Genomic DNA, 22,497 nt, shown 5'->3' with positions numbered 1-22,497 from the left:
TTACAGGCCTCTTCCCGACGCCGGTTGGCTGAAAATGCTGGCGGAGAGGCGGGAGGACCAAGAAGTAGGCGTTGAGGTCGCCACGCTTAACACGGAGGACGCCGAATGGTCGGGACTCTCGCTCGACCCTGCATTTATTCTGTCTCCCCATTGGCTGAAAGGTGTGTGTGGGGGGCAGAAGGTTGCCTGCGCTCTGTGGGCGACAGATAACGAAGACGGCGGTTGGAGCTCTCTGTATCCTGACGACGGTAAGATGCGAGTCGGGACGAGAAGGAACGGGGAAGGCGGTTTCGAGTTTTAAATTCTCTTCAGTTTGGCTCCTCCTCGAGGGTAACAAGGCCTGTCACTTTCTCCTCACGGTTTTTCCTGTGAGGTAAAATTAATGGTAGTTGTAGTCCAACGTGAAATTGAAGTGAAGGACGGCTCCCATCATCCACTGCCGGATGAGGGGGGGGGAGCAAGGTGTACACGTTGACAGGAATGGGGAGGGGGAAAAAGCTTGGACTCGCTTTACTGTTGTTTAGTGACTTGTGTTATTTGTAATATGTCTCCCTTAACTTTGTTTCTTTTTCAGTGCAAGAGCTTTCTCTTTTTTTTAGCTGCCCAGGGGATAATATAGAATATAGAAAAGGAACCTTGACCAGAAGATTGGCATAAACTCCGTTTGTGGTAGTTGAAAGCAATGGATCAGCTTCCAGAACTCTATTCTGTTTTCCAAGGAGAGGTATGGTCCGAAACAGTTAACAAGGTTTTACGTTCATATAGGTTGAATAGATAATAAGTTTAATAAAGTGGGTTTCTTTTAATTAGCACAAGTGCGGGTTTTTTTTTTTAAAAAAAATCTTTCCCATACTAGGATGTCTTTAATCAATAGGTTTAGAAACTAACTAACTGGCTTTGGTAAAGTTTTTTGAATAACATCTTAGAAATAGTGTGGAATTGTGTTATAGCAGCTGGTGGTTTGGTGCTAAATTTCATTCACACACACACTCACAACTTAGTCATGCCAAAGTGGATAAGATTTATTCCCAAAGAGGGGAGATTCCTATTTAAAGAGACAATTTTTAGATGGATAAAATTCAGTGAAAGAAATAGCACACTAGAAGACCCATATTTATGTAAATATTCCCTCTGATATTTCCAAACAGTTAGATCTCAAGAAGCTGCCTGATCTTTAGCATCAGACAGACAGAACTGAGAATATTGTGTTAGCTTCTGTTGTTATTGGGGAGCAGGGTAAGGAGACAGTATGTTAATAAATGTTGCTTCGTTTTTTGAGTGGTGCTTTTTTTTACAGGTTGCTTCTGTGACAGAATATGGAGCATTTATAAAAATTCCAGGAACCCAAAAACAAGGTTTGATAATTATCAAATTAATTAATTAATTAAGGTTGACTCAGCCTTCCATCCTTCCGAGGTGGATAAAATGAGGGGCCAGATTGTTGGGGGCAATATGCTGACTCTGTAAACCACTTAGAGAGGGCTGTAAAAGCACTATGAAGCAGTATATAAGTCTAAATGTTATTGCTATTGCTGGTGATTATTGGGTTGACATTCTTTTGTTAGTATAGTGATTTGTGTTACTTTTCCATTTGTAAGTATTGAGCATACCCATTCCCAAGTAACCTTGGTGGTTTACACCAAGCTTACACTGCTAGTCACTGACTTATCGCTATTAAACCCAAAATTTATGTTGCTAAGTGACAGTTGTTAAGTGAATTTTGCCTATTTTATGACCTTATTTGTCACAGTTATTAAGTGAATTACTGTAGTTATTAAGTTAATCTGGCTTCCCCATTGAGTTTGATTATTAGAAGGTCACAATGATCCTGGACATTGCAGCCATCATAAATATGAATCAATTGATAAGCATCCGAATTTTAATCACATGACTATGGGGGTGTTGCAACAGTTGTAAAACAGTTATAACTCACTTTTTTCAGAGCTGTTGCAACTTTTGAACAGTCACTAAATGAACATGTTGTAAGTTGAGAATTACCTATATTATGGGAAAATGAATAGAAAACAAAATTGAGTAGTTTCTTTGTAGAATGTAGATTGTTTTAGAAAATTATTTTATTCATTTCTAACAAAATATAATATTTTCTCTCTTTCTTGTTATTGCCGTAGGCCTTGTTCACAAAAGCCAAATGTCACACTGTAGAGTAGACAAACCTTCAGAGATGGTGGATGTTGGAGAAAAAGTGTGGGTGAAACTTATAGGAAAAGAGGTAAATTTGTGGCTCCATTTATTGATTTCTACCAAATAAAGATTTTAATAGTTAGCATTTACTGTACAAACATTTTTTATTAAAGAGGAATGATATCAGAGTCTTAACATTTACTCTGAAGTTCACAGGCAAAGCTACTGAAAAAACATGCAGTCTGAAAATCTAAATTCATTGGAATTTTAAATAAACATGGAATTGAATGAGATTGAGTTTTATGAATGATATGCTTACAAGAGTTCAAAAATTGATCCTTTTGTAAATTTCTTATAACAGTATGCAACTCAATCAAAGTTGTTTACACATTACATATTACATAATACCCAGTCTGAAATATCCAGTCCAGTTCTGCTTTAAATCATAAATAGGTTGATTCTATCTGAAAGCTCATTGTGAATAGCTAATGTATTTTATGTTAATATATTGCAGTGATTGAAGTAGAGTACCTTAAAATGATCGTTACAACCTCAACATCAGTTTTTGTCTCGGGTATCTGGGAATGAAACAAAAATCAAAATGTATTGCCTTGTGTTTTCAGAAGACGGATGAGAAACTGAAATTATCTCTTTCCATGAAAGTTGTTAACCAAGGAACTGGAAACGACTTAGACCCCAATAATGTTGTCCTTGAGTAAGTGAAATCTCCATACCTCTAATTTTTCTTTCTTCTCTATACCAAAGGTCTTTCTAGTATGATTTGTCATGAAGAAAGTGTAAAGATCCAAGAGTTCTTTTGAGCTCAGTCAAAGAGACCACCAAGACAGAGGTTCCAACCCCCAGGCTATGGACCCGTACCAGTCCTTGACCTGTTAGGAACCAGGCCACATAGCTGGAGGTGGCCAAGTGAACCCTATTGTAAACTGCACATGCGAGGGATCTAGTTTGTGTGTTGTTCCTCCTCCCCCCCCCCCCCCCCCCCGCTCCAAAAATTGTCTTCCATGAAACCTGATGCCAAAAAGGCTGGGGACAGCTGCACCAAGAGACCCTGCAACAAAATGTAATGTGGAGGATTCCTGTTCAGTATTTCATCCAGTCTTCTTGAAAAGCACTTCATTCCACTTTTTCTATTGATTTTATTCCCTCCTATAGAATAGCCAGTCAATATTTTATGTTTAGTAAGTATGATTATACCATGCCAAGGTGTTGGATTCTTCCCACACTTATATCCCACACTTCTTAACTGCCCATCTCATCTCTGTGTTGGCAAATAAGTTTCACTATTTCTGTTATTCCCAAACATGTATTTTCAAAGCAGTGAAAACCAACTTGTTTTGGCAGGCTTTTGGGGTAGACCTGTGTTTCTTAACCTTGGCAACTTTAAAATGTGGCTGTGGAATTCTGGGAGTTGAAATCCACACTTGTGTAGACGGGTGGTCCTGGGCTGCATTTGTAATTTTTAGCATGTTTTTATGAAATATGTTTTTGTAGTATATAAACTCTCTTGAGCTGTGCGAGGTTGGATGACATAAAAAGGTTGCTAAAATAATTTTGTGATTGCAGAGATTTATGATTAAGTTAGAATAATAGAGAATGACAATTCAGGAAGCTATCTTTTAATATTAATTTTCTTGACATAACTTATTGTTGTAAGATATTATGGAAGAAAAAAACAATAAAAAATCTACCCCCCCCTCCAAATGTGTTCATTGTTGCAAGTAGTTTTCCCATATTAATGGTGTTTCTATTTTTGAACATTCTTGTGTTTTTATGCAGTCAAGAGGCACGGAAAAAATGTTCCTTTAGAGATTATACCAGTCAAAAGATCACTTTAGAAGCTGTTTTGAACACTGTGTGTAAGAAGTGTGGTTGTCCAGGTATGTGATTAATACTTTTTTTCATTTATTGTGCATTTTCAGAGTGTTATAGAAGGTAGGGGTTTGAAAGAAGTTAAGAAATGAAGGAAATATACCTTTATTTGTGGGCCTACATTATTTTTATTCCATATGTTGACAATATATGCCCTTTCCCTCAAAATTGGAGAAATGAATGTAATGAGACTTAAGCACTTAGGTATAAATAGCATCTACAGTTATGTATAATTCTTGAAGAAATAGAGAAGAGTAATCTAAAAAGGTTGCCTGGTTTTATGTATCTATATAATTCATTTGTTGTAGGTCATTTCGCCAAAGATTGCTTCATGCAGCCAGGAGGGACAAAATACACCCTTATACCAGAGGATGAACCGGTCCCTGCAGAAGATGAAAAGAAAGCTCACCACTCTATGAAGAAAAAGAAAAAGGTATTTATGGACATTCTCAGTCATCCAGGTCACGACTGCCCGAAGATGCTTTTCCAAGAAGCAACTAGCCTTTCTTTATTTTTCCTTGAAGACGCTTTGCTTCTCATCCAATAAGCATCTTCAGTTCTGATTGATTGGTGGAGAATGGAAGGATTTATATTCCTTGCAGTCATCTGATCTTTAGCATTCCCTCTGAAAATCGTTGAGGCCACTTGGAAGTTTATCTGTGCCTCAGGGTCACCTGAATAGTGTTAATGGGTGTGGAATCTTCTTGGCACTGCTGAAAGGGCTGTGTTGTAAACAGACAGGTGGTGTCCTATCCCCCCCCCCATTAAAGCTGTTCAGTTTTAATGTAAATGGCCTCTTTGACCCCTCTTTAAAACCAGTGGTCCTCTCTTTTCAGAATCTGGACTTTGCTGTCTTCAAAAGGGAGACTTGGCAACTGATTCATATTTATGATAGTTGCCAAATCTCAGGGTCGTGTGATCACCTTTTGCAACCTTCTGACAAGCAAAGTCAGTGGGGAAGCCATATTCACTTAACAACCATGTTACTAACAACTGCAGTGATTCACTTAACAACCGTGACAAGAAGGATCATAAAATGAGGGAAACTCAACAACAGTCTCAGCAACAGAAATGTTGGGCTCAATTGTGGACTCAAGTCGAGGACTGCCTGTATAGCGATATATTTGCTCTGTCATACAGAATTCATCAAAACATTTTTTTTCTCCTGACTAGGATAAAAAGAAAAAAAGGAAACGTAAGAACACAGATTTGGAGGCTTCTGACAGCACCAATTCCGACAATGGGAATCAGCCAGCTCGGAAGAAGGCAAAACGCAAGGAAAAAAATAGTCCATCTCGGAAAAGGAAAAAGCATCATCATAAGAAAAAGCACAAGGAATGAGAAAGAGAAACTGACTCTGGGCTGCATGTGTTCTCAGTGCAAGTTGTGGCTTCCATTCCCTCTGGTCATCAGTTGGAAAAAGAACAACTGAACCACCTGGATGCATTAAGATAAAATGGTTTTTCCTTCTTTGAAAATCACCTTTGTTTTTCAAGGATTATCACAAGGATAGCTATTCTCCTCCCATAAAGTGGAAAGGAAGGAGCAACCTACCACTGGGTGGTACCTTGTCCCAGATGTTCTTTCCGTTCTCCATTCTTTAATTTCTTCATGCTTGGATTTTAGCCAGCCTCTTTGAAGCAACCCAGAGCTATCTTGCAGAAACTTGTATGGAGCTGGCAATTGGTGCATTTCCTCACTTGGGAACAGTCTTGTGATGACTCAGCATCCGCCAGTTATTATCTGCCGACCAGCAGAAGGAACTGTGAATGTACCCTCTCGCCCAACAGGGACACATTGGTTGAAGAACAGATCATGCCACTGCATTCCTGATATCCCATTTGTCCTGTAATACTATAGGGGGAAGAAATCGGGTACAGGACCAGTTGTCTTAAAAACCGAGAAACGAACCAAGTGTTCACCTTTGAACCATGAATAAAGTTTTGGTTTGTGGGATTCCTTTTACTGTAGATTTGGATTTGGAGAAGAGACAAAAATAAGAAGTTGTCTCACTTTCCTATTATGAGATGTTTTAAAAACTAGGGTGTCAGCATTTTTGTGTCTGGAACCTCACATTTTACTCTGTTAGTTTTGGAAGCTGCAGGGGTGCAGTGAGTGACTTGCAGTGGGTGATGCTGCATTTTGGAATTTATTTTTCCCAGACTGGCTTTAAGAGGTGAAATGAAGACTCCAGACCTCAGTGAGCCTTCATAGAGCTATTATGCTCCCCTCGCCCAGAAGAGAATTGCTTGAGTGGGGCTCATATAAATGAAACTGAGGGTAGTGTGCTTCTCTTACACTGACTGTTATTTTTAGGATAGGGGTTCCCAACCCCCGGTCCATGGACCGGCACCAGGCTATGGCATGCCAGCAACCAGGCCACGCAAACAAATAAATCCCCATCCATGGGGTGCAAGCAGCATGCAAAACCACACCCTCTCCGGTCTGAGGAAAAACCTCTCTTCATGGAAGTGGTCCCTGGTGCCCAAAATGTTGAGGGCCGCTGCTTTAAGGCATTGTTATTTAGACAGGAAACTGTTGGTCAGTTCCAGGGCTCTAGTCTAAATTGGGAAGTTGAAGAACAGCCTGGCAGAAATCAGAGATAACATACCAGTACTGACTTCTGGTTAGGAAAAAACCCTAAAGCAGCACAAGTCCATGAAATACCAGGAGCCGACTTGAAATAATTTCCCCCCACACCTTATATTATTTTAGTTATTAAGAGTGCAGAGATGCAGTCAGTGACATAACCATTGGCATGCCAGCTTTTCTGTATTAACCTGGCAACTTTGAAGCTTATGTCTTAGTTATATCCTGTATTTCTGCCTTTAGGAAATCTAAGGCAACTTATATAAGGTGTGTAACTAAACTTTCTTTGATCAGAGATTAGGTAAGGTACATGTCTTGCAGTTCATGCCTCTAGCATAGTACTATTTCTCAGAAATGTAATTCTCCAAGAACCATAATTGCCAAAAATAACCTGTCTGTGCCTATATTACCTTCAGAAGTTCTTCAAAGCAAACCACTGCTTGTGTATTATTGAATTTTCCTACTTTGTGATTGACACAATACATACTGCATACATAAGTTTCAGCAAAGTGCCTCTGTGTGGTGCATGCATAAGGACTAAAGATTACAGGATGCACGAATGATACACAGTAACAAAAATATATCACTCAAAGGCCCAGCATTGAATGAAGCCATAGAGTAACAAAATAGCCAAATTGTAACACAACTAAGATTAATACCCAAGTGTTATCTGTTTTGAGCAATTCTAGGGTGTAATCAGGTTTGGAGCCTGTCAGATGTGCACTTGGAAGCTGTTTCAAAGAACTGGTCCTGCCATCCAGCCACGCAGTTTCATAGAGCTTTAGCCACCTCCCAATTCCAAAGGATGCAGCTAATATTTTTTCTTGAGTTTATCAAACTGCCCAGACTTATTCCAATGGGAGACTGCAGTCCTGCAAATAAGGGCCAAGTCTCATGGAGTTACATAAGTTAGCATTTTCAATTGCATCTGAAAGGCCATTGGCAATTAGTGCAAGACTTTCATTTCTGGTATGATATGATCCCACCAGCAAAGACCAGTCAACACACAGGCTCCTGTAATTTGAACCAACTGAAAACTAAATGATCTTCAAATGTAGTGTGTTGCTGTAATCTAAGCAGATGGTGACAAGGGCATGAGTCACTACAGTTAAGATAGGGTAGGACTGCAACTGGCATGCCAGCTAAAGCATGCCAGTTGCAGTCTTATTTTTCCAGCAGAAGCCCTAAGTCAGATACCTGTTCCCTCAAGAGCAGTGTGCACAATAATTATTGACCAAATATATTGGATGAATAAAGACATATAAAGTAATACCCAGGATTGTTCCTCTCTCCAGTGCATGCCAGTTAATGTTTTTATTTTTAGTTTGCAAAGATAAGAGGGAGGGATTAATGAGTCAGGTAAACCTTCCCATAAATTGTCAACTGGATATCTTCTAAGTTATCCTAACATTTGGAACAAGCCTCTTGTTTATCTAGTGTAGAAACTGTAGCAGGAGAGTTGCATTAGTCCATGGCAGCCGAAAGGACTTGACAACATTTTTATTCAAAAGCCTAGGTTGTTGAGCTGTAGCTAACTTCGTAGATGTAGAAATGCAACACTAATGTAATGCTTAAGTACCCTTAGCTGGTGACATAAATTCAAAATACATAACTGGCATTTTTGCCTTCCTGGAGGGTACAACATTGATGTCAGTAATCGTAGTGCTGATATAAGCAAAGCTCAAGTACATTGCTTTACTTTTGACTCACGTACTGATACTCCAGAAGGAAAGTATAAAATGTTTTAAGTGTCCAATGCAATTTAGATCGACACAACCAGAAACAAATAGGGTTTTCTGTTATATAAAATTTGATGATTTGTCTCTATAAGAAACTCATTGGAAATACTTGGAGATAACCGGTCACTCAGATAAAATGCTTTAGGACCATGTTTCTTAACTTTTGCAACTTTAAGATGTGTGGACTTCTACTCCCAGAACTGAATGCTGCTTGGGAAATTCTGGGAGTTGAAGTCCACACATCTTAAAATTTGCCGAGGTTGAGAAATACCGCTTTAGGAGATGATGCTGTCTGCAAAGACATCTATTGTTTAAGTGTGCTTCATTTAAAGTTGCTGATAGGAGAAATATATGCTCCTCCCTAAATGCATACACTAGAGAATCTCTAGAAACTGACTAAGCAAAACAGCAAGAAATTTTGGTCAAAAATGATACAACCCTCCCAGGAATCATGTAATGCTTTGGAAATACAGTTGCTGACAGCAGGAGAAAATAAAACTCATGTGGCACATTTCCCAACCTGTCTGTGTACTTTAAAAGTTGTTCACTCGACCCAGAGGTTTTTGTTTGAGTGATTTCAGTTTGCTTGCTGCTGCGTATATGATCCATTCTGGCTATTTTTGTGCCTTCCTAAAACTGAATTGATAAATAAGCCATATTCATGTTTCTAGGGCTAATTTATATACAAACAAGCCAAATAAAGATACAGGACTATCCTAGCCATTATAACAACATCTAAAAACAGGGTCTGTGCATGCTATGTAATGTTTAAAATTACAGGCATTACATCCCACACTAGAAAAGGAATTTCATAATTCAGATCTTCAAGAGATTCCACTCTGATATCAAACAGCCTTGTAGATAACACAGGTAGTTCTCTGTCTATCAAATCACCCTGCAGCTAGCAGACTGATGAGACAATTTTTTAAGTAGCTGGGAGAGTCTTGATTAATCTTGTACTAGATCTTTAGTAATATTTGTGATGGGAAAAACAATCTTGACTGATAAGCAATGGGATATGTAGTTTTGGAAAACCGACTGATCTAGAATACAAGGATGAGATTGGACAGGTCTAATCCAATATCAGTCTTACACATATTTTTTCTTGCAAACTGATAAAAATATGGTAATTTTGTAGAAGGCAAGCACACCTCTTTATGGCAGATTCTGTGGCTCGGTTGCCAATTACTAGCAGGCAGCAGTGAGATGTAATTCAGACTTGTGTACTCAAGTTTCCTAAGTGCTTCAGACATGCAACAGCATGAACATAGCAACTGCCTCTGCAGGTAGATAAATAGAAACTAACCTTCAATTTTGATGAAAATGTGGGATTTTAAATGAGGCATAGTCAACTCAACTAGGCATTTTTTTTTGTAACAATTGATTCACTTTATTATTGTTTTTTTTAAAGATCTCTTCGTTAATAAAAATGTGTGGTCACACCCAAAACTCCATAAAGGTCAGGGTGACTGGCACTTACGAAGAGAGCTCAAGTTGGATACTGAAAGGTCTCCAAAATTCCAGTTAAGTGTACAAAACACAAAGAAAGAAAAAAACATCAGCAATTTGGCAGTGAAAAATAGTATTACAGTAGGAAGGAGGTAGACACTTTCTAGTTATCTTTCTGGTAGGTACGAGTGCAGACCACATCACCCATTGTCAGAGTCTGAAAGAGAAGATGATACATAAGACAATTATCCTGAAATGCTGAAAGAAAATCTGCCTATGAGAAAGAACATTATCACTTACTGCGCTGTAATTATTACAGGCTTGGTTTTTGCCAAATTTACAAAGGCATTAACCATTATTTTGCTAACCAAAAATGAGCCAGACTTGCCCTGCATATTAAATTGAATTAAAATAAATCAAATTATGATACAATGGGTTAAGTCAGCCCTATGGCTATATTTCTCTATGAATAAAGGATTGTTCCCTACTGTTTTGTAATAGAATAAAGACTTGGCCTAAACATTAAGATTATTTACTCTAGTTTTTGTCCAAGAAGTCTATATTCTCTTCCCCAGAGGAAAGAACTAAGAGTTGAATTGATCAATTCTGTTAATCAGCAGCTGATCAATTCTATGCTCAAAAGTGTTCCTCAAGGCTGAAGATATTTCTGGCAGGATTGTGAAAATGTTTTCAAATCTGAAACACACTTTTTGAGCGCCAAAGTCCCAGATTGAATCACCAGACTTCGAAAGGGTGCCAAGGCACTTACTAAAATGGGCCAAATAATCCACTTCTCATCCTAAACCACGTGTTTTGAACTTGAAGCATTTTGCACACTATGAGTTTCTGGAAATCAGATATTTCCAGGTAACTAAACCAGGGATGCTGCAAGCTGCATTATTTGGTTTTATGCTCCCTTTGATGGTTTATTCATTTGAAAGAAGAAATCATTCAGACTTCCCAATTAATACTAGTTCATTTTCACTGTCTAGAAGTGCTTTGGTATCACTCCATCTCAACAATTTCCAAGTGAACTTCTCCCCACAAAAGAAGTTACCAGTTGCCGGGATGGGGGGGTAGGGAATGTATTGGTTCTCTTACCAAAACCAGCTTGCCATCTTTTATTTCTCGAACCAGTGAGGTCTCCTTGTCATTCCATTTTTGTATGTGAACAAGCTTCCCTCCATCTAGTGTCACAATAGACTGTAGAAAGAAACAATCATGCTCATTTCATAGCTAGACAGCTTGGGGATTATGAATGGAAAAAAAGGGATTATGCAAGATTTTTAAAAGGCAATTGACTTTACAATTGTGACTTGCCCATTTTGCTGCTTGTGTTTGCATTAGTCAGGTATAACAGTAGTCTTTCGAAGCAGAAGCCCAGATTAGATTAGATAACTTTGCATGTTATGTGAAATGCTATATAACTAGTTTGCTCTATTTTTTTTTTAAATAACAGCCACAGAGCCTCCTGATTGGAATCACAATTAAGCCTCTGGAAAGGACGGTAAATATTTTTTTCTTCTACCATGGATAAGAAACCTTTCCCAACCCCAATAGCTTCCTAATCCTTCCTCTTTTTGCATCAAAGGAAAATGGGGTAATTAACGTCAAAGGGATTGCTGAAGATCCTTGAGCAATGCACAAGAGAAAGGATTAGCTAAGTAAAATTTTCCATGAGTAGGTAAAGAATACTTAAAAGAAATTGAAGGATTTGGAGGAGGCTTTCATGAGACAACACTATAACTAATTCTACCTACAATCATCCTGCCAAGAAATTCTTTTTCACTCTATTCCCACTCATGGCTAATGGCAATTTCGTTGCAGAGTACAAGGTCCTTTTGGAAGCTAGAGGACTGGAATTATCCCTGATTGGATTTTATATTAAGGCCACATCTCCCAGGGAATCATGCTTCTATAGCAGAGCTGTCAAACTCCCAGCCTGCAGGGAGGAAAGGGGAAAAAAGTCCCAATATATCACGAGATGACAATGTGAGTTTGACACCCCTGTTCTATAGTGTCACACTAAGATCAGTGTGTTCTGACCGAGGCTTCCCATGAGCATGAAACAAACTCCTTGTCCTGACAAAAAACCCTCTATTACTTTACTGTGAATTCTGCACATTCACATCCAGCAGTCTTTCGAGGAAGGACGTACAGTCACAGACCTCATCTGTCTCGGAGAGCTGACAGGCCGATATCTACATTTGGCATTTGGCAATGAGTCTCTGAGAGTCACAAGGCAGTTAAGCAAACTAATTGTCTCCTGCAAACTCCACTCCCCTTTTATTTCCTCTGGGAGGGTCATTCATCGTCCACCTGTGGCCTTACTCCCAAGTCGACCCCTGTTCTTTATTTGTTCCCTTCGTCTGGCAACTCTGCACATGCGCACACTGGGAACAGGCTCCAGCTGTTCATCTGCCTCACTGATGTCTGACTCCGAAGGCAACTGGTAACTGCCAGACGGCTCTGGCTCTCTCTCTGCCTCCAACACAGAGCCCTCATCAGAGTCTTCCCCAGACTCCAGGACTGGCTCATCTTCCTCCCCAACCTCCTCACTGTCTGAATCTGCTGCCAGCTCTGCTGGCGGCCCACAACACAGTGTTTCTCAAACTCCACATGTGGACTTCAACTCCCAGAATTCCCCAGCTAGCTGAGGAATTTTGAGAATTGATGTCCACATGTCTTAATGTTCCCAAGTTTAAGAAACTGCTGTAAGCTGGTTTTCTCTGGCTGGCTATTAGCCAAATTCCTGGAGTTGCTCTGAAGGTGCACCAAGCACCAAGATATTTCCATTGATACTCATGCTGTTCACCACTTAAATTGTATTTTTAATTTATTGGCAATTTGTAATCACAATAAATAACAACGTACTTTAGCAAATCCTTGATAGAGGTGTCTTTTCAGAAGAATGATACTTGCTAATGGAATTGTATGCAATTTAATTGTAAAAAGGCTACTACTCCAAAGAAATAACTACTTTGAAACCATTGTCTGACTTTCTTATCATGTAAAGTTCTATAGCCAAAGCAGACTGAAAACTGAAGCTTTATGGCTTCCTGCAGTCCTAATTTTAAATTTTAAATATCCTGGCAAGGCTGAACTCTAAGGAAGATTCTTCTGTCAAGTCATAGCTATGGAGTAGTCAGGATTGGAATTGTATTATTGAATTCATTGGCCACCCATCTTACCATAGGGTAACTCTGGGCTTACACTTTTAAGCTAGTAAAATAATCATCACAAGTTTTTTTTTTCCTGTCAGGGTGTCATTTACCACTACTTAAACAAAAACCACGAGCACACGTTCCTTTTAAGGACCAGGAAGATGAAAGCCATATGAATGGGCTTACTTTATCTAAGTTCTGATAAGAGTTCAGTTTCATGAATAAGTATCCAAGTTAAGATCGGCTTCAATGTTTATTTAGGAATAAACTCCCAATCAAAGAAGGGAGTGTGGGTGTGATACTCTGGGACATTCACATAAAACATACAAACGGCTTCAACTTCAGACTGTGTCCACAGACATGACACACTTTGAATGTCCTTGAAGCTACAGATCAATAGAAAGACGCCCTATAGGCAAACCTTGACTACACAACACAATGCAAACCTTCACAACTATCTATGTAAGATTTCAGAAAGGCTGAATGGAATTCTGAACAAGCTAAAAGTTTATCTAAACTTTCAGGTTTAGCACCAGCCAACCTGAGGGCCATAAGAAAATAGTGGCGGATGAGATTTTACCATGTGTTACTTCTATAAGAAAAAGAGAGACTCACCACTAAGGAGAAGCATTGTTCCTCCGTGAATTTGGCTTACCTCCTTCTTTTAAGAGCAAGAAGGACAAATTTCCCCTGTTCAATCTTCCACCATCTTGGATACGTTTTGAATACTATATTCCAGTTGTCCTGTCTTAATCTAGAAGACAGGACACCTGAAATATAATATCCAAAATGACCCATGATGATAAATGGACAAAGGACAACCAATGAGAATTTTCTTAGCTTGTATCTAGGAAAAGCTCATACCAAGAAAAATTTGCCCTATGATAATTTTCATCTATCAGCAAGGATCTTATTTTGCCCCAAAATTATACTATACAATTTAGGCACATAATGACAATATGATAAACAGAAATATATACCATTGACTGCATGGTATTCTAAATTATTTGTCAGCTGTCTTGAGATGCTGTGGGTTGTTTGTTAGTTGCGAAGTAGTGTCTGACCCATCGCAACCCCATGGACAATGTTCCTCCAGGCCTTCCTGTCCTCTACCATCCTCTGGAGTCAATTTAAGCTCATGCCTGCTGCTTCAGTGACTCCCTCCAGCAACCTCATTCTCTGTCGTCCCTTTCTTCTTTCGCCCTCAATCTTTTCCAGCATTAGGGTCTTCTCCAGGGAGCCCTTCCTTCTCATTAGGTGGCCAAAGTATTTGAGTTTCATCTTCAGGATCTTCCCTTCTAAAAAGCAGTCAGGGTTGATCTCTAGGACTGATCAGTTGGATCCCCTTGCAGTCCAAGGGACTCAATGCAGGAGTTTTCTCCAGCACCAGAGTTCAAAGGCCTCAATTCTGTGGCGCTCAGCCTTTTTTATGGTCCAACCTTCACAGACATCCTTTGCAATTGGGAAAACCATAGCCTTGATTATACACATTTTTGTTGGCAGGGTGATGTCTCTGCTTTTTAGTATGCTGTCTAGATTTGCCATAGCTTTCCTCCCCAGGAGCAAGGATCTTTTTAATTTATTGGCTTATACTGCATGGTATTCTAAAATATTTGTGAGCTGTCTTGAGGTACTGTGGGAGAGGGAATTAATTCAGTATATAGAACCACACTTCTCATGTAGGTGTGGCAATATTCCATATGAGAAATTAAGCATTTAACTTTTTTGTAATTACCCCCACCCTTTTTTTTAAATAGCCAGCCAAACAAGGCAACAGTAGACACTAATTGGAGCCATCAGTGCCAATTTTGATGGACCAAGAAACCCTCCAATTGGTGAGTAGATGCTAATGGCCAGGTTCACTGCTCAAATCGTAGTGATCAGGTCTTTACCTTCACATTCCTGCCATCTGCTGTTGTCTCATCAAATTCTTCTCCCACTTTGCAATTGATCTCCGTATTCTTGAAAGTGCTCTGGGTTTTGATGATAATTGTATCACCGTTCACCTCAATAATGGTGGTAGGTTTGGTCAAATTAGCAATTTGTCTTGTGGCAAAGTTCACACCTACAAGAAAGGAAAAAGAGGCCAAAAATTTTTAAAAATATATTTAGCAGCCTAAAACATGGAAAACATTGTTAGCTACTGCAAATTAATCAGAGATTGCTCAATTCTACTTTAGATTAAAGTGTCCCTTCCTATTCTATAATATATATATTATAGAATCAAACTGGTTTGCCTAGCCCCTAGAAGATCTTTCTGTAATAGTTGGCTTCATGTATCACACCCAGTCATGATATTGTTAACTATAATTTGACTAAACTATAAATAAGAATTGTAGAATGTAGGAGTTGGACTCATATATTGTACTAAGCCATAATTATTAGTCTTACATGTTAAACTCTGGTATGGTTTGTTTGGCTTTGGCTGGTAAATTTGCCATTTTAGATGATCCAACTGTATTTTAAAAGAAACCATTCTTTTAGCATGTGCAAAACAGCCAATACCAATCTTTTAACTTTTCAGTAAGGGAACTATAAAGTCAAAGGCTTTTCAGTCTTGAAGCAACACTGAAAGATCCTGAAAAGCTGGGGGGCGCGGGGCACGGCGGACAGATTTCCTTCTCTCAAAAGCAAAAAGCCTTTGTTTACCAGAATCCAAGCAGAGCTGAACTAAAGATGGAGGTTTTGTCAGGCAGCAGAAAGGGGTTCACCCAAAAAGACTGTGAACTGCTTTTCAGCTGCCAAGCCATTTTTATTTTTATTTTTGGTCTGGCAGAGAACCAGTCAATGGAGAGGACTTCAAAGAACCGTCTGTGTGTGCATATATAATTGCCAGATATATGCTCTTTGAACAAGATGTGTGATCTAGAGAGCCTCTTGGATGAATGTAAAGGCTCTTTTATAGTACTTAGCATTCCTCTGGTGTGGACTGGCCCTTCTGCAGTTTGCTGCCTGATCTAATGGACGTATTCAGCAGGAAGCAGCTGTTCCTCCATGCTCCTTTTAATTTATTTATTTATTAAATGATGTGCTGTCCTTTCATCTTTCCCTTATCCAATTTATAAAGCAGCCCAACTCATGTACATGACTCTACCCATCACAGATAAACTTTAAACTTTAATAGGATTTGTATGCCGCCCACTCCCTAGGGACTCTGGGCAGCTCACAACAAGTAAAAGCATTTAAAACATTTAAAAATACAGAATTAAAATCAATACAACATCCATTCCATCAAGTGGGGCTGGAAATTAATCAACAGCCCCAGGCCTTCTGGAACAGCCAGGTCTTGGTCGCTTTACGGAAGGCCGTGAGAGTGGTGAGGGTCCGGATCTCTGCAGGTAGCTTGTTCCACAAGGCCGGTGCAGCTATAGAGAAGGCCCTCCCTCGGGGAGCCGCCAGCCGGCATTGTCCGGTCGACGGCACCCAGAGGAGGCCCAACCTGTGTGATCTTATTGGTCGTTGGGAGGTAAATGGCAGGAGGCGGTCCTGTATTCCAACTGCCCACGAGAGTTGCATTTATACCCCAACCTCTCTAGGTCATTAAGTACCAAGGGGCAGTTGTTCAAGAGCCTGACTAGAACTGGGGAGATCTGAGTTCAAATCCCCACTGTCTCCCCTTCTGGCTACTTTGACCTGTGCTTGTTATGAGCACAGAAAGACGGCTTGATGCCACTAGCTGTGAGCATGAAGAGGACTGACGTCTCCATTCATCAGAGGGAGAAACCGTCTTTGCTTGTTTTTTTCTTCTTCACGTCAGTCTCGTTATTAAAATTGGAGTTTCCCTAGGCAACAGAATTGGAGAACTAAACGAAGGAGTGAAGCTAAGGAGAATGATACTTGCTTTCCAGGCCCAAAGCCCCGGAGTCATTCCCTTGTATCTCTGCTTAAAATAATTAGGGAAGGGAAAGGATCCTTTGATAGAGGACTAAGTGACCCAAGGTGATGCACTGAAGGTCCCAGCATGTCTTCTTCATGTTGTTTTTTTGCCCTTCAAGCCAAAAAGAACATCCAAATGCTTTTGAGTGAGTGAGGGAACAGAATGAGCTCAGAAACATAATTCCGTACAGCTTGTAGCAGCTTGCCCTTCCCCTAACTTTCTCACGAGAAAAAAACGTTTACGTTTAATCCAGCTTTCTCCAACTGGGGCTCTTAAGACTCCAGTTCTCAGATTGTATCCCGCTTAGCCAAAGATGGTAACTCGCCTCACCCACCTGCTGCTCCGTGCGGTCTGATTTTTGGCACCACTGACTTAATCATGCTAGCTTTCCATGGTTTGGGACAGGATTTCCACAGCCGTACCTGGCGATCCTCAGGATTGAACCTGGAATCTTTGGCATGCGAGCAGATGCTCTGCCATTGAGCAATAGCCCTTCCCAAAAGTTGCTCTTGAGCAATGAGATCAATAATCTGGAGAAGGCACCAGATAGGGAAACCCAGACCACCTTTTACTGTTGAAGATAAGGAAGTATGCATATAAAGTCTACACAAATTGTTCACCAAGGATGATGGCTTATCTCCTCTTTTCAGGTTCTGGCTAATTCAGGCTCACCATATCTGGCCTCCAAATAGTCATCAGATTACCCCCCTCCCCGCTACCCCCTTGCTTCTTTGACTGTGTAGCTTTATTTAAGAGGATTCACCTTCAAGAGTGTTGAAAATATGCCTATGTAAATATGGACTTCTGGCTTAGTTGCTGATAGCAAGGAAACACTATAAAGACAATGGCGTTTCTTTTGAAGCACTATCAGCAGAGACACCCATCTCCATGGTTGCAAATGTAGGGAGAAGGCATGCTGACTGAAATGCCAATTTTGCTTCTTTTCCCTGCACTGAGCAGTTGGAGAAAGTGCTCCGCTCAACTCACTCAAGAGGTTTGCTGATCGTCTGCAATGAGATCAATTGTGAGTGCCTTTCTCAATGTTCGGGTCCATATTGTGACGGAATGTGCCCCTGGGGAAGCAGTGGAGATAGTGCTGGCCACCCAGAGCTTTCTCAGAGAATGAACAGGTTAAGAGACTGAGCAGGCCCAAGCTGGATGGGAGAAGAGATTCAAGATAGTCGTCACACACTAGCATCTATCAGGATATATCTGAGTAGAGGGTTACAGCTTTAGTCTGGCAAGATTCTACTAGATGTAAGCAAATCAAGCAGGAGTATCAAACTCGTGGCCCCACAGGCTGGATGCATCACGCACTGGCCACACCCACCCCTGGTTTAGCAAAGGGGGGAAAAGTCACAGTACAACATGATGCCATCAGTTTGACACCTGTTTGACATTTGGATTTTGTTGTACTGTCTTTTGGCTTGACACATACTGTACATTGGTACTGGGACTGCTTGGAAATCAAGAACTAGAAAGTCCCAGATTCAAGCAAGCTCTCTACCACCCCCCAGTTTAAACTACAGTTTATCAAGGTTGTTTTGATTCATAAAAAATAAAGAGCATATGCTTCCTCATCACTGCATCTAAGAATTGTTTTATTATTATTATTATTATTATTATTATTATTATTATTATTATTATTATTATTATTATTATTATTATTGTGCTACCTATATAATGGTGTAGCTGCTAAGTAAACTTTCCCTTTAAAGCTTCAGCTTCAAGGTGGTTTGAAAAGAGTCAAAGGAATGAAAACTGCCATAAAAATCCTGACAAATCGCCAGCATTTCCCTTGAAGATGCAGATAGGTTGCAAATACCTCCCCGTTATAAATCATTCTCATTCCTGCCTTCATGAACTCTACTCTAACCCTGGCAATTTCTGGCAAATGCCTAGTGTTCCACTCAGCAGAATTTAATGGAAAAATCCTGTTATATTATGGCAGTAGGTTTGCTTCCCTATTTCTTTTTAATTTTTTTAAAATACACATAATCAGCTAAAAGCTTCTCCCCTCTCTGTGTAAATGCAGAACCTTACATGAGTTAACTGGGGGGGGGGGCGCTAATGGAACTACTCAAAGTAGAGTGGTAAGATTTATGTTTCAACAATTACAAATGGTCCTCGACTTAGGACCAATAAGTTATGACCACAAGATACTGCAATTGGCTATAAATGCACTCAGTTGTAAAGGTAAAGGTTCCCCTTGCACATATGTACTATTCGTTCCCGACTCTAGGGGGCAGTGCTCATCATCATTTCAAAGCCAAAGAGTCAGCGCTGTCTGAAGACTTCTCCGTGGTCAAGTGGCCGGCATGACTAAACGCCAAAGGCGCCCAGAATGCTGTTACCTTCCCACCAAAGGTGGTTCCTATTTTTCTACTTGCATGTTTACATGCTTTCGAACTGCTAGCTTGGCAGAAGCTGGGACAAGAAACGGGAGCTCAATCCGTTATGCAGCACCAGGGATTCGAACCACCAAACTGCCAACCTTTCTGATCGACAAGCTCCGCGTCTTAGCCACTGCATCCCTATGCACTCAGTTGTAGAGCACCTAAAATGCAATTTCATAACCCCCAAGGAGGGAGTCTTGATGTCAGAACTTCAGTGATAGCCCTGGGGAAGTCTGTCCTAACGTCAAATAGTCACTAAGCATTAAAAGTCAAGGGCCTTTTAAAAAAAGAAAAAGAGTGGTCAAGATGACTCACTTTCTACTCCACCTCCAGCCACAGACGGTCCCTGAGGGTCTTTTGACCAATCACTCTCCCTGCCCCACCCACTTCCCCAGAAGTTTCATCAGGGAAAATTAAAATTAAGAACCACTGGGCTTCCTCTCTGGGGCTTCTGAATAAAAGACAGGATACACATGTAATATAGAGAATTGGGAGATGAATGCAAATGTTTCCTCTGCAATCATCCTATCTTTGTTTTGGGCAGAAACAAAGGCCTGCTAACCACAGTGGGAATCACCTGGTTAATGACCCTTCCTTACTCAGCACACAAGAAATGTGGGGGGGGACGCCAGAATTTTAATCCCTGCTATCTGCAAAAGTAATTAGCAACCGCACCCAACGAAACTAGGCAAGAGCTGTGCAAAGTCGACTTAAAGCCAAGCCTACATAGGAGTTAAGAGGTCAGAGAAGTCTTGTTCTTGCAGAATCAGGCCCAGAAAGGAGTGGAGGGGGGAGAGTTTGTAAAACAGCCCAGTTTTATACCAGCCAGCTGAATGAGCCAATAGCCCCACACCTTCTCCCCTTACAACACACACACATTGAGTGCATCCGTTCCTTAAAGCCCTTAAGTTGCAGGAAAGCCCTCCAGGGTTCTAGGTTTACTCATGAGAGCCTTAGCAGAGCCTTGTCCTATCAGAGCAGCTTCTGGCAGAAAAGGACATATCACATGAACAATCACCCCACCTCTACACACCCTCTCATTCAGTGAAATACACGCTGCTGTGCTCTCCCTCTTGCAGAAATTGCTACCAGATGCCAAATGGGTTGGGGAGAGAGAGATAGAGAGAGGCGAAAACAAAGATCGCCAGGCGCCTGGCCAGCCCAAAAGAGAATTCCGATTAAATCTACCACACAGCAAATGAGTTTACACAAGGAGTAGCTCGGGTAATGCTCAGCCCTAAAATCCCAACCCTTGCAAACATATCTCTTTGCTGCTTTATCTCTGAGCAATGGAAAAAAAAAATCTCAAGGTGTCATTTGCTTTGTATCCACATGCCTCAAATTACTCCCAAGGACAGTCACTCATTCCACGTGTCATATGACATAGTTTTTCAGTCTCATTTACCTTGAAGACCACACTGGAACAATTTGAAAGGGGTGGGGGCAGGAGCAGCATACATCTGACCCTGGGCCGGCTGCTCAGGTTCGTTACTACCACGTTACACCGCAGCCATTGCATTGTGTAAGTGCAACTACAGGTCCTGGATAATTATCACCTCTAAAACCCAGTCTAGGTGGCCAGAGCACCTACTGAAGGTCCCTCTCCCAATTTTGAAAGGTGGTAGGAAGGAACTTGCTGGTGGGGGCTCTCCTTCTCTGGGTCAGTCTGCTCCCCTTACCAGGTGGGCTCCCCATTCTCATGGCTCCTCAGGACCGGGCTTTTGCAGTAGCCCTTTGTGGGTTTGACTTCTGCGTTGCCACCAACACAAAGGAGCATCTGTGTATCATTTGTATGAATTACAGTCATCCCAATTCATTGGGTTAGCAAGAGGATAATCAGAGCTGCAGACAAAACAATTGCTGCCAACCTGCCTTCCACTGAGGACCTGTATCCTGCATGAATCAAAAGGAGGGCTGTGAACTTATTTACAGACCCCTCGCATCCTGGATATAAATTATTTCAACTCCTACCCTCAAAATGAGGCTATAGGGCACAGCGCACCCAAACAATTAGACACCAGAACAGTTTTTTCCCCTGAACGCCACCCCTCTGCTAAACAAATACTCCCCTCACCACTGTCGAACCATTCACTAAGGCTGCATTACTATTACTATCAGTCTTCTCATCCTTCCTATCACCCATCTCCTCCCACTTATGACTGCAGGGCTGTAACTTTATTGCTTGTATCCTTACTATGTATATTGATATTGTTTCCTGATTGCTTATTGCTTATTTGTACCCTATGACTATCATTAAATTACAAAATATAGGATTCTTGACGAATATACAATTTTTTTCCTTTTATGCACACTGAGAGCATACGCACCAAAGACAAATTCCTTGTGGGTCCAACCACCCATGGCCAATAAAGAATTCTATTCTATTTCTACCATTGGAACCTGCCCCTCCCCTGGGAGACTGTCGAGCGAGACCATTCCCCCAATTAATAAAATAATTACCAGCCTGATGAGACGTGCTTCGAAGGGACAGGTGGGGGACCCGAAGTGGGAGACCCAGGCCCCCTATTTCCAAACCACATCCTTTTTTTAAAAAATGCCACGATGGAGAAAGACCGCTTCCCCGTGGAAACCTAACCCCAACCACACCGCGGCACGAGCAAAAACATGTAGCCCGCCGCGGTCGAGGCGTCGCCCCTGCCCGTCAGCCAATTCAACCTTTATTCTCCAAGCCCCCCGCCCCAAATCTCTGCCCTCCTTACGGTACCGAGAGATTTCATATAGTCGTCGAAATAAGCGCTGTCCACCAGTTTCCAGACTCCGACAAACGCCTCCGCCATGGCTAGCCTGAAAATTGCTTTTTTCCCCCTCGGTCTCTCCTCCGAAATGCAACAGCGGCCGGGTCAGCAAACACGCGCTCTCCCTCTCTGGCTGTCGCGCCCGCTTTCCGACGGGGCTCGCCTTTTATTTCTTCCTCCTCCTCCTCCACCTCCTCCACCCCTCCCACCGGCCGGCGCCCTCCTCCTCCTCCTCGCGCGGTGGGTCTCTTTAAATAGAAGGATGTGGGAATCTGTCGCATTGCTCTCGCCTAGCGCCGGGATGGGATCGCTCCCTCTTTGCCAAGCCCGCCGGGCGCCTTTGCGAGGATCTTTTGCTGCGCTGCCCTCGGCAAAGCCGCGCCCGCGCCTCTCTAATCGTGTCTTTTTGGGGTTTTGTTTCAGAAGCTCGCCAGCGCAATCCGGCCTGCCAGCGGCTGCAGGACATAGGATTCAGCGTGGAGGGGGGGGGGGTGA

The 22,497-nt window shown here is 41.4% G+C and overlaps 2 protein-coding genes across 4 annotated transcripts; one reads left to right on the top strand and one right to left on the bottom strand.

Moving 5' to 3' along the window:
• Positions 1-163: 163 nt before the first annotated feature.
• ZCCHC17 (zinc finger CCHC-type containing 17) lies at positions 164-6,908 on the top strand. Of its 3 annotated transcripts, none has more exons than XM_032228653.1 (8): positions 164-248; positions 575-724; positions 1,298-1,355; positions 2,130-2,230; positions 2,766-2,857; positions 3,940-4,040; positions 4,341-4,465; positions 5,206-6,908. In XM_032228653.1, the coding sequence occupies exons 2-8, from the start codon at positions 683-685 to the stop codon at positions 5,371-5,373; spliced, it is 687 nt and encodes a 228-aa protein (XP_032084544.1). In that variant the 5' UTR covers positions 164-248; positions 575-682; the 3' UTR covers positions 5,374-6,908. The 3 variants fall into 3 exon arrangements, with proteins under 3 accessions (XP_032084544.1, XP_032084546.1, XP_032084545.1); XM_032228655.1 differs by having other exon boundaries at positions 187-248; positions 600-724; positions 5,206-5,373; XM_032228654.1 differs by lacking the exon at positions 164-248 and adding an exon at positions 261-330 and having other exon boundaries at positions 5,206-5,373.
• Positions 6,909-9,733: 2,825 nt separating this feature from the next.
• Positions 9,734-22,146, bottom strand: FABP3 (fatty acid binding protein 3). Its single transcript, XM_032228081.1, has 4 exons — positions 21,972-22,146; positions 14,866-15,038; positions 10,911-11,012; positions 9,734-10,026 (listed from the first exon to the last, which is right to left on the bottom strand). Exons 1-4 carry the CDS (start codon positions 22,042-22,044, stop codon positions 9,973-9,975), a joined length of 402 nt encoding a protein of 133 aa, XP_032083972.1. The 5' UTR covers positions 22,045-22,146; the 3' UTR covers positions 9,734-9,972.
• Between the last annotated feature and the right edge of the window lie 351 nt (positions 22,147-22,497).

This window comes from Thamnophis elegans, chromosome 12 (assembly GCF_009769535.1).
Source record: "Thamnophis elegans isolate rThaEle1 chromosome 12, rThaEle1.pri, whole genome shotgun sequence".
Lineage (NCBI taxonomy): Eukaryota > Metazoa > Chordata > Lepidosauria > Squamata > Colubridae > Thamnophis > Thamnophis elegans.
The sequence above is the reverse complement of the archived record's forward strand: the minus strand, read 5'-3'. Positions and strand labels throughout refer to the sequence as shown.

Excerpts from the sequence above, each read along its gene's own strand:
- ZCCHC17 (XM_032228653.1), top strand. The coding sequence starts at position 683 with ATGGATCAGCTTCCAGAACTCTATTCTGTTTTCCAAGGAGAG. Across the intron at positions 1,356-2,129 it reads TCCAGGAACCCAAAAACAAG|GCCTTGTTCACAAAAGCCAA; the intron begins GTTTGATAATTA and ends TTATTGCCGTAG. Across the intron at positions 2,858-3,939 it reads CCCAATAATGTTGTCCTTGA|TCAAGAGGCACGGAAAAAAT; the intron begins GTAAGTGAAATC and ends GTTTTTATGCAG.
- FABP3 (XM_032228081.1), bottom strand. The coding sequence starts at position 22,044 with ATGGCGGAGGCGTTTGTCGGAGTCTGGAAACTGGTGGACAGCGCTTAT. Across the intron at positions 15,039-21,971 it reads CGACTATATGAAATCTCTCG|GTGTGAACTTTGCCACAAGA; the intron begins GTACCGTAAGGA and ends CCTTTCTTGTAG. Across the intron at positions 11,013-14,865 it reads CAGATGGCAGGAATGTGAAG|TCTATTGTGACACTAGATGG; the intron begins GTAAAGACCTGA and ends TTCTTTCTACAG.